Source organism: Xenopus laevis, chromosome 8S (genome assembly GCF_017654675.1).
Source record: "Xenopus laevis strain J_2021 chromosome 8S, Xenopus_laevis_v10.1, whole genome shotgun sequence".
Taxonomy (NCBI): Eukaryota; Metazoa; Chordata; class Amphibia; order Anura; family Pipidae; genus Xenopus; species Xenopus laevis.
Window position 1 is genome coordinate 21,511,792 of NC_054386.1, and position 14,225 is coordinate 21,526,016.

At 40.2% G+C, this 14,225-nt stretch overlaps 1 protein-coding gene across 1 annotated transcript; it reads right to left on the reverse strand.

The window, feature by feature from the left end:
- Positions 1-366: 366 nt before the first annotated feature.
- calm1.S (calmodulin 1 (phosphorylase kinase, delta) homeolog S) lies at positions 367-11,156 on the reverse strand. The gene is given in 6 exon segments (NM_001095590.1): positions 367-751; positions 2,401-2,536; positions 4,185-4,291; positions 5,355-5,498; positions 7,220-7,250; positions 11,061-11,156. Coding segments are annotated over 6 exon segments (450 nt in total). The 5' UTR covers positions 11,064-11,156; the 3' UTR covers positions 367-722.
- Positions 11,157-14,225: the final 3,069 nt, after the last annotated feature.

Genomic DNA, 14,225 nt, shown 5'->3' on the forward strand with positions numbered 1-14,225 from the left:
ATCGGTTACTCGCCGGCTCCAAGTCACGTACAGACGATTTTAAAACGAGTCCAATAATGCCTTGTTGGTGAAGGATTCTTAAAATGTTGTGAACGGTAACAGCCTGACACCCGTTTCACTTTAGTGCAATGCAAACGATGTTAAACTAATATTAGAACAGACGCCATCCAGAGTGAAGCGATTGGGAGGGCACCGAGTACAAAAGAACCATCATTTAGGGGCTTTCCTTATAATTTGCATCCTTCAGCCATTACGCTGCATACCATTCTGAGGTATAAACCAATTTAAAAGTAAACCAGCTATGACAATTTAAACTACAAATTGAAACGTACTCCACTAAAGATAGTGGATCGAGGTTTTTTTTTTTTTTTAGGTTTTAAATACAAAGGTCTGACTGTGCTCAATTGTCAAGCTGCATGCATGTAAAACTGGCCAGCCCAAACAGTGGAGTAATCATTAGCAAACGGAACGTAAGGAGTCCGCCAAGTGCTTCCTTGTTGTAAGATAGTACAAGTATTTATATACTGTACAACTGATGTTTAGACTGATCTTTTTGGAAACAGGACCACCAACCATTACATGCAGATTTTTTTTGTGGACAAGGTTATTTCTTGACATTCAGTTTTGCTATACAGAAACAGAATGAGTAAATGAACATTTTTGCAAGAGGTAAGTAAAAGATTCAATTTGATTCTTCTAGAGGGGGAAAAGGTGAAGAGGCCTCATTTTGCGGTCATCATCTGTACGAATTCTGGGGGGAAAAAAATAAAAAATAATAGTTTGAGAAACAATGGATATTTGAGTACCACAGCATCATTCAAGCAATCCCAAGAGATTGAGACTAATGTTACGACTAGCAGAATTAAACTTGCTACATGTAACACAAGTACAAGATATATAGAAAAAAAATGGCACATAAGATAAATTTAAACTGGGGGGGGGGGGAATTGCTGCAACAAGACAACTGGGAGTAGGTTTTGCAACATTTTCAGACTGCATGCGCAGTTGTTCCGGACCGGAATACTCCCAACTGTGATGAAAATGCCGTCAAGACACAAACATTACTGGAGAAGAAGATGGCTGCCATGAACTCAGAGGCCAGAGCCTGCACAGAGGGGCCTACCCAGGGGGGCCTACCCAGGGTAGGGGGTTTTTTTTTTAAACTATGGGTTGAATGTTGAATTCTCCTTTAAAGGGCACAGCAGCGTCTACACACAAGAATTCTTCCAGAGAAGTTAGTTTGAGGCTTCAAGGCAGCAAATTTGAATGTGTGAAGTAATTGATTTTAATTACAAAAGTTTCTTCTTATTTCAATATAACAAAACTTATATTAAGTTTTCATTTTTGCAATAGTTCCCCTTTAAGTTTCGGTCACGGCCAATAGGGAATAGGACTGCATGCTTCTGTGAATATAGAAACCAACGGCCACTGTGCTGTAAAGATACTTGTATTGGCATGTACAAGGTGTGAAATGGGAGACAGGCCGGGGGGGGGGGGGGGGTGGATCTTGGGAAGAGTATGCGTATCAGTTAGGAAGTCCTTTCAGACCATCCAGTAAAAATCTGCTGATGCACCGAGTCAGCATGTGCTTGTACAATTATTAGATGAGTGGAGAGAAACGTCACAGCAACAGCCTGAATAGCTGAACAAACAAAATAGCATTTGGCTATCTATTTGTATGGCCACTCATGTACAGCTGTAATACTGCTCCTTGCAAATAAATGCTCCCTCAGAATGATCCAAAACAGTGTTTAAGACTCACTGCAAACAATTTCTTTGTTGTGCAACAAATCTGCCAGGTCTAGTAATCTACAACAAGCAACTTTTTCTGAGATGCTATTTGAAAGTAGGGATGCACCAAATCCATGATTTGATTCAGCAGAATCCTTCTGCCCGGCTGAACCCTAATTTGCATATGCAGATTAGGGGCGGGAGGGAAATCACATTGTCACAAACCACCACATGTTTTCCCCTTCCCCCCCCTAATTTGCTTATGCAAATTAGGATTCGGCATTCAATCTTTCGCGAAGGATTCAGCCGAATCAAAAATAGTGGATTCGGCACATCCCTATTTGAAAGCAGGCATTTATTGGTCGTCATGTTCATCTACAAGTGGTTTCCCCAAGGCAATTAGAATAGTAAAAAAAAAAAAAAAAAAAAAAAAGATCCCTCAATAAAAAAAAAAGATCCCTCAATAAAAATAAAACATTTTGTGAATAATGGAGATTTACAAGCAGATGCTGTGTCAGCAGATCTTTTAGTAGTTTAATCTAAACAAATTGCAGATTTGTGGCTTTTGCATATAGGTCAGTAAATCAATACCAGTGTGTTTAGGAAAAGTAGGAACGTCTTTCCTGATGTACAGTAAAAGGTAGGCGATATTTTTAAATAAATATTTACCTTCGTAGTTGACTTGGCCATCACCATCTATATCTGCTTCCCTGATCATTTCATCTACTTCTTCATCTGTTAATTTTTCTCCTAGATTAGTCATTACATGGCGGAGCTCTGCTGCACTAATGTAACCATTGCCGTCCTATAATTACAAGAATAAAACAATGAAAGTCATTCCATATGTGAAGCAAACATTACACTTTACAAGACTTGGTTTTAACTTACTATTTACTGGTCAAAATAGTCCAAAGTTATTTAAGGCCACAGTTAAGTCTGATATCACCTAGATTCTATGATGTAGATCTTATGAGGAGATAGCTGAAGAGCACAACAGTCTGTATGCCAGTAAGACTGTCAAGAAAAATCTGAAATCCCAGAGAGACCACTGTCAAAACTGCACCACCTCTCAGTTGTCACTAACTGCAGTGCAGACTAGTCCAAACTATAATGGGAAATCGGGAATTTCCACAGCATCCATACACTATCACTTGGGATATACCATGGGGTGTGCCGCCAATGAGGCGAGCTGAGACGCTCGCCTCAGGCGGCAACACTGGAGAGGTTTCCAGGGGAGGCAAAAAGCTGGTCCTGCACCTTTAAGAGCCGAATTCCTGTTTTTTTTAAACCGGAAATTCAGCTTTACCAATGAGAGAGCGCGCAATTGCGCTCTCTGCATTAGTGTTCCTGCCTCCCCTCCTGACAGGTAAGTTGGCGAAAGGGGCGGCATTGCAGGAGCCGTCTCAGGCAAGAATCGGCACTGGATATGCTGCCTGCAGTGTTCAGCTAGCAAGAGCCTTTGTGAAACTAGAAGATGTGGCTTCAGACAAGCACATGCCACAAATCACCTGGACATACTTCACACAAAAAAAACTCCAACCTATTTTGTAACATGTTTTTATCCTATGTAAATAGAAAATGGAAATCTGGCATGTTTATCAACACTTACATTCTAATATCAGTATAATATATTGCTTGTTATCAGCTTTAGAATTTGAACCTACATTCCAATGGGGAAGACACATACGCTATGGAGTAGCTAATTTAGATTAAATACCATTGGAGTGGTGGAAGATGGGGAGATTAGAGTCGCCAGCAGTATCGAAAATTTATCGCTTGGCGACTAAAATCTCCCAAAATGCCTTCCCACCAGCAAGAATGTGAATCGCCAGTGGGATGGCATAAGCGTTGCTACAGTTTAACAAAGTCATCTCAAAAGAAAACTTCAGGCAATTTCGGAAAACGAATCAATGCACATGCCATCTCACCGGCTATTCACATTCTTGCCAGTAAGAAAACGATCTCCGATAAGAGTCCTGCGCGGGTCCATCTTTTTTTTTGGAACGTGTACTCGACCCATACCCGCATTCTTAACAGATTGAACCCGCAAGAACCTTATCCACAACCGCGGACCATCAAGAAACAGGAAGTGTTGTCATTGTAAACTGGAAGTGACATCATTGGAAGTAAACGTGGTCAGAAACAAAATTGCTATTGAGAAGACCCACGGCCCGACCCACAAAACAGTTTATAACCGCACCCAAAACTTCTACCCGCAAATTTTTTCGGGTAACCTGTGGGTACCTGACCCCCTGCAAGACTTACTCTTCGATTAATCTCTGTGTGCCACCACCCTTAAATGTTCAGATTCACTATAACAGTATGATAAGACCTCTTAAGTCACTTGCCAAACTACATATCATAGTCATGCAAAAAACTTGTATAATTACATAAGATGCCAATTTGAGATTTCACTAGATAGCCAAGCCCTTGTGTATGCTTAGAAACTATACCTTGTCAAAAACTCTGAATGCCTCACGAATTTCCTCCTCGCTGTCTGTATCTTTCATTTTTCTTGCCATCATGGTAAGGAATTCTGGAAAGTCAATTGTTCCATTGCCTGAAAGAAGTATTCACAAGTCAAATACTAGTCTTGGGACATTAAAAACTAAAGCTAAAAGAATTAGGAAACAAAAGATAGTATATTTAAAGGGATTTGAATATTTAAAGGGGAATCCCACACATACAACAAGCTTTATGAAAAGTAAACAATTTCAAGCAACTTTGCAATATACATCAATTAATATGCATACTTATGATTTTTAATGGTTTGGAACAGTTCCCTAAGCCTAGCCCCCGCTGATCTGTCCGACTACTTTGCTGAGCTGGCTGACTGCTGCTGATACAAAGTAATGGTAATCTGTCCTCTGTCATTCTCAAAACCCCACAGTTCCCTGCACACATGATTTCAATAAGGAAAGGACCATCACGGTGCAATGCATTGTGGGTTATGCAGTTCCTGCATGCTATCTGTAAGCTGTGGAGAAGTTGTTACAATTTGTGTTTAGTCCCTCCTTCCCTGCCAGGATTTCAAATGATGCAGAAAGAGAAGAACTGTTAAAAACAGCTGGATTTCAGCATAGAAACGGCATTTATTCATACATTTTAAAGAAACAGGTAACTGATACATTAGGGGTTTGTGTGCTGTGTGGGCCTCTTATCAAGTTTTGGTTTGGAAGCCGGAGTTCCCCTTTAAACTGTGTCTGTAGAAAACCACCAAGGTCACCACAATCTAAGCACACATTGCACTCAGATGGCCTACCATGGCCAGAAGGTTGGCCAACTTGGACAACACAGTTGTTATGGGCTACTGAAACTTTTAGTTTGCAACTCTTGTTTAACTGAACTTAAGCGATGTTATAGCTTCTGTCACAGAAACAGGCTGCAGAATATATAAAAATAAAGCAGCATAAACAAGTTATTGTTATAGTTCTTCCCATAGAATATGCCTGCCAGCTGATCAACTGTATGTAAAATGTTTAACACCTACAAGGCTTAGTCATTGAGCTTTCGGCCTTTATTAAGGCATATTCATAGATAGTTTCAGCCATTCAATACCTCTGAACACATGTTAGTTTCTTGTACAGAGTTTTGACATATCTTGAAGACTTTCCAGAGCTTACCATCAGCATCTACTTCATTGATCATATCTTGAAGCTCAGCCTCGGTTGGGTTCTGACCAAGAGATCTCATAACTGTCCCAAGTTCTTTAGTTGTGATGGTACCGTCACCATCTTTGTCAAACAAGGAGAAAGCCTCCTTAAATTCTGTTATGAAAAACAAAAAGTTACATTATGAGAATTAAATTAGAATTAAAGTGGACCTGACACTTTTTATTAAAGTATTCATAGCTGTTGTAAATGCAATTAAAACTCCCAGCTGTCAATCAAATATTGCCTGCCCCTCCTCTATGCCTTAGACATAGAGGTGGGGCAAACAATTACTTTCACTTTCCATTGAGCACTTAGAAGTCACTGCCCTCCCCACATTCTCCCAGTTCTCTTAACCATTTAATTGTGTAACCAGTGCATGAAAATGGACATCAGGTCTCCCATTCTGGTGCACAAACAAGATTCTGAGATGATACAAGGCTTGTCTTAATAACAGTGTCCACAAAATGGCTCCTGCCTGCTTGCTGTAATTATGAATTCCCAGACTGAGACAAGATTCAAATAATTTATACAGTAATTAAAGTTCATTTTGCTTGTATACCATGAATAGGATTTGGAATATTTTTTTTTGGGTGACAGGTAACCTTTGAACTCAAACAAGTTTTACAGCACAGAAACCAGGACAAAGATATTGTATCCACTCTGTCTTATCACTTTAGTTGCATATAGCAAAATGTTAGTGTGGTTTAAATGCTTTTGTAGCTCTTTTTTTTTCTTCAATATTTTACAACATTTAAAAACTATTAGGCAGCAAACAATGTTAATGCATTTTGGGGACTTACAATGGCATTTTGCATAATTTAAAATAAACATTTTGAGACAAGACAAAAAAATCCCTCATCTGCTTTTGGACAGTTACTGAAGGGGCTGAACTGGCTAGAGTCTTAAAAGTGCCACATTGGTGTGAGTTTTAAATGGACCTTGCGTTCTAAGTTGCAGATTTACAGGCTGAACATCCTTCTAAAGTGTTGCAGAATGTCAGCACTACATAAATGAAGGCTAATAAAGCATTTCTATAATTAATTGGAGCAGGGAACTGACAGTCAAGTCAAACGTTTACACATCTTTAAAAGATAAAGCAATTACTGAACACATACTGCTCCATAAACATGTAAATCTCTAAGGCAACAAACATGCAAGATATTTTAAAGTAACTGTTCAGTATAAAAATAAAAAATGGGTAAATAGTCTGTGCACAACAAAAAATGTTTTCAATAACTGTTTTTGAATCTGAGCTGAATGCTGAGGATCAATTGCAAACTCACTGAACAGTTATGTCCCATGTGGCCCCCCATTAAAAAAAAAAAAAAAAAAAAAATTGCTGACTAAGTTAGAGAGCTGAAAAGCAGGAAGTTGTGTTCTGCTATGTTAGACATCCAGTCATTCCAGCCTTTATACATTACATTTTTGGCTAACTAGATTAGAAATCTTTTTATTTTGCATGGCCTATTTTCCTTGTTTTTACACTGAACTGTTCCTTTAATGTATAAGTTTACAAAGTTAGAATGATTCTTTCTACAGGACAGTACAATTATAGGACCTTTTATCCTGTAACCATCTTTAGTCCACTAAATTTTTTTTTAAACCCAAATAGGACTGTTTTGCCACCAATGACAATTAATTATATCTTTGTTATGATTTAAGTACAAGGTACAGTTTCCTTATTACATGTAAAGGGAAATAATTTTAATCAAATTAATTATTTTAAAATGGAATCTATGGGAGCTGACCTTCCTTTAATTCAGGATTTATGGATAATGGATCCCATACCTATAGTTGATAAAATCAGAAAATACTGTGAAACAGTGTACACTTACCAGCAATCTGTTCTTCTGTCAGTTGATCGGCCTATTAAAAAGGCAAAACACAGCAACATTACAAGTTGTACACAATAATTCACTTGTTAATAAGGATGATCAAGTATCAGCAGATAACTTATTTTAATTGATCCTACTTCAAATTAAACCATAACTTTTCCAAAGTGCATAGGTAAATATATATGTATAAAATACAAGTCATTTTGTAAATTAAATCCTTATAATACACACAAAAGGCAGCCATGAATATCCTGTAAATTATATCCTTATAAACAGTGAGTTCTGATGTCATTTCTCTCACATGACTCATTGAAATTTGTGTATTATAATAAATAAAGTACCCCCAGTTGCAAAATATGAGGATATTATAAGTTACCTCTGAGTTCCATGACCTGTATAAAAACCACTCGGCCTTGTGTTTTATATGGTCAGGAAACTCCTCGGTAACTTATAATATCCTTATATTTTACAAGAGGGGGTACTTTATTCACTATATAAAGCGTACTTGTTGTGTACCAGTTACAATCAGTGCTTAGCGATGTTATTTCTTTCACATGACAAGTGTGTATAATAAAAAAAAAAAAAAAAAAAAAAGTACCCTCATTGTAAAATAAGGATATTAGACGTCACCTTGGAGTTCTATGACCTGTATAAAGTATTCTTATATGGTCATAACTACTTGGTGACTTAAAATATCCTTATATTTTACAATAGGGGGTACATTATTCACTATATATTGTATGGTTCAGCAAACACGTGGTTTACTTTTTAAACATTGCAGCTCTTTATGAATGATGCAGGTCTTAACAAAAGAAAAATCCCACTTCAGTTTCTATGAAGTATAGCAAACATGACTTACAAGGTTAACAGGCCATAACCACAACCTTTATTACCGTACATACATTCTGTTCAACAGGCTGAACACACCAGTCCCTTGTGTATAAATGAAAATACATATCCAAAGCAACATTTATTTAAATCTACATTAAGGGGTTAACATTTGCACTTACGTATTTTTAGTTAAAGCTTAAACAGCACTGCTACATTAGCATTTCAAATATTTGCACCACAAGCTAACTGAATGCATGGGCAGAACATAAAACTAGTACCCTAGGGAATAACTGTGCTAAACATTTTAAAGAATCTGGTTCTATATTTAGCAGTTTCATCTTTGTAAGACAATGAACGATATACTACACAATTTTCCCCATTTGCAATAGTTTGATCTGCCTGGTTGCATATAGTTTCTGCAATACCGTTTTAAGGATCAGAACCAGAGAACAGAAGGGACACAAATAGTGTTTTTAATTGCATTTACAAATCTATAAGCCAAAAAAATATTTGTCAATGTATATTGGAAAGCGGTTTAGAATTACATGTTTTATCACGAAAGAACATTTGGGTGAAGATTGCCTAAGATAGATATGTAGGGGTCTCTCTCTCCTAATGCAATTTTACTGGAAGGCCTAAAAGCCACCTGTAGTATGTAGAAGAGACACCCACCCTCAAACAATGTCTTAATTGTTAAGTAATTCAATAATAAAGCCAACACAATCCATATCATTGTTATACAAGGATAAAGCACATTCTTATGCCAATAAGGATCCCCAATTTTTTTTTTTTTTTTTTTTTTTTTTTTTTAAAAGCTCAAAGCAGCTCAGAATCATTGTCAAAATGTGGGTCAGGTACAACCACATCATTTGTGGCATAATATACAATTTCTTTACTTTTCCTTTGACGCCTGAAGAAAGAGCAAAAATCTGTGTGACATCTCCCTATCAAACAAAACCACAGTAATTAATCTGAACTACTCTGCTAGCCATTAATTCTAGTCAAATTATTGGGCAGTGGCCAAAGTAGCAGTCACCTTCCTTTCTATGCAAGTGAAACAACGTCATTAACGTCAAAAAATAAAAGTGTTTTAAAGTAATGAAAATATAATTCAGTGTTGCCCTGCACTGGTAAAACTGCTGTGTTTGCTTAAGAAACACTACTATTATTTATATAAATAAGCTGCTGTGTAGCAATGGGGGCAGCCATTCAAAGGAGAAAAGGCTCAGGTTACACAGCAGATAGCAAATAAGCTCTGTCTGTCTAATGGTGTTATCTGTTATCCATTAGTTAACCTGTGCCATATAGCCGTTTTTCAATTTCCACCATTGCTCCACAGCAGCTTGTTTATATGAACTATAGTAATGTTTCTGAAGCAAACAGACCAGTTTTTTACCAGTGCAGGGCAACACTACATGATAATTTCATTACTTAAAAACACTAATTTTTTGGTGTTACTGTTCCTTTAAGCAGAGTGTCCCTTAAAGTGATACTGACACTTAAAAAAAACAAAAAAACAAACTGCTTTTTAATATACGAATACAGTCTTCTATCCGACAAGAAAATCAAATCTGTACGAACATCTGGGCAATTTTCAGCCAGATATCAGTCACGTGGGCCCTTCAGGGGGCCTCATACACAGCCCACATCGACATCTTAAAGGAGACATATCCGATAAGCAATATATGGTGTTGCTTTTACATTGTGCTAAAAATTACCATCTTTTTTTATTGGAGCTCCCTATAGATGTTATTTGGTGCCTGTTTCAAATGAGGGGTGGGTGTGTCCCAACCAGAAGCACAGTAGGAGGGGGACAGCCAATCACAGCCCTGCAGTCACAGAAGCACAGACAGGCTTCTGTTCCCTATCAGGTCCTGCTAGCTGCTGATTGGTTCCTGTCCTACAGGAGACATTGAGAGTCGTTGGCTCCCCTGCACAGCCTGGGAATTCAGGGAGCAGGAAGTGGAAGAGAAGGGAGGGATTATTAGGGTTTTTGCAGAAATAATCAGCCTGTAACACTACTTTTTAACCACAATTTCTTCTAGATCTAAAGGAGTATAAAGCACAGGTACATTCTTATTTTTTTTTTTTATACAGTGTCTCTTTTAAAGATGTTGAAAGCAGCCCTCTAGCTGAACTACACAGCTCACCACAGTCAATGCGGGAATCAACCAAACTGAGGGTAGTAAAGGTCCCAACAGGTCAGCAGAAGAGTTCTAGGGTTTCCATGAGCACAAACCTCTTTAAGAGAACTTACTAGAAATGGTTGGCACAAAATAGAGGCTTAAATACACGGCCAATGGGTCATGAAGACACAAGTCACACACAAGCAGCCTGAGGGCCAGTTCGTTTGGATTTTTCTGATCTACAAACTGAGCCTGAGGCAAAATCCTAGGGCCACTTCCAAGCACAAAGGAGACAAGTCAGAAAGGCCAGAATTCCTCAAGCAACTCCTTTGTTGTTTTTTTACAGTCATTAAACGTCACTGAACATAGACAAAATGTCGGTATGAATGGGAGTAGAGACATAAGAGAAGCAGTAAGGGCGTTTCCTCGTGCACGTGCCATAATGAGCTATAACGCGCGTACTCGCTCACACCACCACGTAAACTTTTAATATGTAATGCACCTGGGAGGAGGGATATTTATACGAGCAAGCAAAGACTGGAGAGCGGCTCATGCGAACTACTTTTCCCACAATGCAACACCAAACGCCCAAGGATCTCTGCCCCGCAGGGTGTCGGCCGCAAAGAAGAGGGGCGCGCCGCATGCACGCGCGACACCTGAGAAGCGCGTAAATGACAGCCGGCTACGCGCTTGTTTCCAGCCCACTTACCGGCATGAACAGAAGCCGCTAGTTAAACAATAAAATACGTGTATCCCAAGGAACTATGACGTAGCAGCACAACAGTATTAAAGAATTGCACTGGATGCTAAAATGAGTCGTAGCAGCCTCTGTATCCACAGGCAAAGGTTGAACAGAGCGGGTCATGAACACCTCCAGTACCTACCATAGTGGTCTCGATATGCTCGTGAGGGATATACAGTGAGTTACTCCCGGTGTCTCCACAAAGCCGCTTAAGTCAATGTGCCCAGCTCACGCAGCTCCACAGAGTGCTAGGGGTGTGAGTAGAAGCCTCACCCCTTTATAAGCCCGTATCCCTCCGCAAACGGCCACACACTAGCCGAGATCCGGCCGGTACTGCAGCTGCTGAACACGCCCATCACCTGCATAGCCGCGCCCACCAGTGGAATTACATCGCCGCGCGTCTGCTTTGCTCGACATAGCCACGCCCCCTAGCACGCTGCTCCGCTCATATTACACTGCGGGCTGAGGCTGCGCCCTGTGCGGTGAGAGGGACTGGAGGGCCCCAACACCGGCAACTCTGACACTCTCTCAGCGCCACACATTTACATTGACAATAAATGTAATAAAGGGGTATTTGTGCGCCAGATGTGTTGCTTTTGTGGGCCTACTTTCTGCACATGCCAGTTGCTTTCCTGGTAGGCGCTTCATAACTTGACCTTATGAGGTTGGGAAATAACAAGTACACTCCCAGTACAATTCACCAGCAGCGTCTGACTACACCCCCGGGAGATGCCTCTCTGTTGCTGCGGGTGGATGACGTTTTCTAAGCAGTTTTGGTGCAGGGAGAGGCTGCAGAAAGTTTGGGGTATGGGGTGGAGCAACAGTACAAAGGACAAGTTGCAGAACGGAAGAAAGACATTACAGTAATTTGCTTTATTTGTCCCAGGGAGGGAACACTCTAGCTCGGTTGCATCCAGTGGTGTAACTATAGAGGAAGCAGACCCTGCGGCTGCACGGTTGCACTGGAGTTAAAGGGGCCCCATGTAGGGTTGCCACCTTTTCTGGAAAAAAAATACCGGCCTTCCTATATTCTTGCCGTTTTTTCCTATTAAAAACATTGACATCAGTTTTACAGGCCAGGCCGGTAAAATACCAGCCAGGTGGCAACCCTATGAGGCCCTAATTCCTATACAGTTTCAATCAGGGCCGGATTTGTGGCAAGGCCACAAAGGTCCAGGCCTAGGTCAGCAAAATTTTAGGTTCGTCCTAAGGAGCACTGGGTGCTCCGGTACTTGAGAGAGTGCTTGCGTGCACACGGGGGTTTAGCGTCTATGGAGCCGGGCGCTAGGACCATGTAGCCTGCGCTAGGACCATGCGGCCACAGAAGGGGTGCGAGTGCGTGCTAATCGTCCGGCGCTGGCCTCGGGACACCGCTTCATCAAATCCGGCCAGGCCCGGATTTGTGGAGAGGCCGCCAAGGCTCGGGCCTAGGGCAGCAGGATTTTAGGGGTTGGCATGCTGCCCAACCACACCCACATTGGTTCTGAAACACTGGGCATGCTCAGAAGGTAAAAAAAACGATCAGAATTTCCTGTGTGCCAATCCCCATTGCTCTGGTCCCAATGATGAAAATTTGAGCGAATAAAAGGGAGGGGACGGGCCAACGAACAACGAGGGGTCTAGGGGTGCCCGCTATGTAAATCTGGCCTTGAATCCGGCCCTGGTTTCAATAAATATTGGAAAAACTAGTCAACCTCTAAGCATTTTGGGGTCCTGAACAGGGGCGATCCTGGGCATTTTGCCACCCAAGGTGGCCTTCGTTCTGCCTCCCCCCACAACACTCACGTTGCACCGGAGGGCGTCGGGGGCTTCCACATCGCTAGTGCAGCGAGCGCAATAGAGCTTTCTGCACTAGAAGAGCCGAATTTCCGGGTTGAAAAAAAAACGGAAAATCAGCTCTTAGTTATCAGGAGCGGCATTCTTACAACCAGGGGGCTGCTGCCGCCTGAAGTGAGTTTCTCAACCCCTGGGCCTGAAAAATTATTTGTTGTGGGGCCCAGTAATATCTAGTTACCCTACTGGTTGCATCTCCTGTTTTTTTAAAGCTGTTAGTTTACACACATTGACAATTGCCAAATGCGCATGCTCTGAATAGAGTTTTACTTCCAGCCACGCCATTTTACAGTCCTGTAGTTGTAAATGGATATCCCAGCAGCCCTATTGTCTATATAACGTGTATATTGTGTTGATATAAATGTTTTATTTCTGCAGCTGATACCAAGGAAGTCCTCTGCAGGTGCAGCTGAATGGAAAATACTAGCAATGACTAGAGAAGACAGTCGGATGGATAGCTTTATGATGATTTCATGTTTCTGTGTTTCAATGTATTTCCATGAGAAACCAAGTCTATCCAAATTTAGGCAAAAACTGGCTTTATCAATCTATTTAAACATGCCTACCCTTGATCAGGTTTAGGAACGGAGAGGATGGATGTAATTAGTTGGCATCATCTAGAATTTCATCTGTGTAGGTGCCATGTTACATGTTATAACGATCTCATTGTGTTTCCTCTGTTAAATGCAATTATACATTGGTGTTAGGTTATACTGGTGAAAGATGCTCTTATTAATATTAATCACATCAAATGAGAACTAGAGTAGACCCTTTCGGTGGGATAGTGGCGGGGCAGCAAGTATTCAAGCTGAATCTAAATGAATAAATCAATATTTATGGATCGTTTAATTTGGCCTGTTTTTTTTCTCTCACAAGGATAGATAGTGCTTTACACTTTATTTGCCCTGCCACTAATCCTTTATAATCTGGATTTAAAGACAAATCATTTGTAGAAGTATTTAGCACATGCTTTGGAATGGGTCACATCAATGACAAACATGATTCACAGTTTTTTCTTTTTGACATATGTCTTATCAGATGAGGCATTTTCTACTGCAGTTGGTCACTTTTCCACTAGTACTGTGAGTTATCTTACACATGCAGTGATGCTTACAAAATATCTGGGTCAGTAAGAACCATTTACCAGTCATTTTAGTTCTTGATTTTGCTGGGTGGACTTGTTATGTGTCAATAACCTGTAAACCTTATTCACCCTGTGTTGGTATTTTTTTAAACAATGTAGCTTCTTTTGTAGATACAGTTAATTCCATGTTACCAAATATCACATGAACCCTTAGACATATTTAAAATACTGTATAGATCAACAGATCTCTTCACTAATTAGTTTAGTATTCAGCATGCACTTCATTACCTTTGAACAATAGAAGGTGGTTACTGTAATGGCTTGATAAAGGGCCCAGTGGAGGCCCGAAACGTTGCCGTTTTGTTTATGAGATTAATAAATACTAATCAC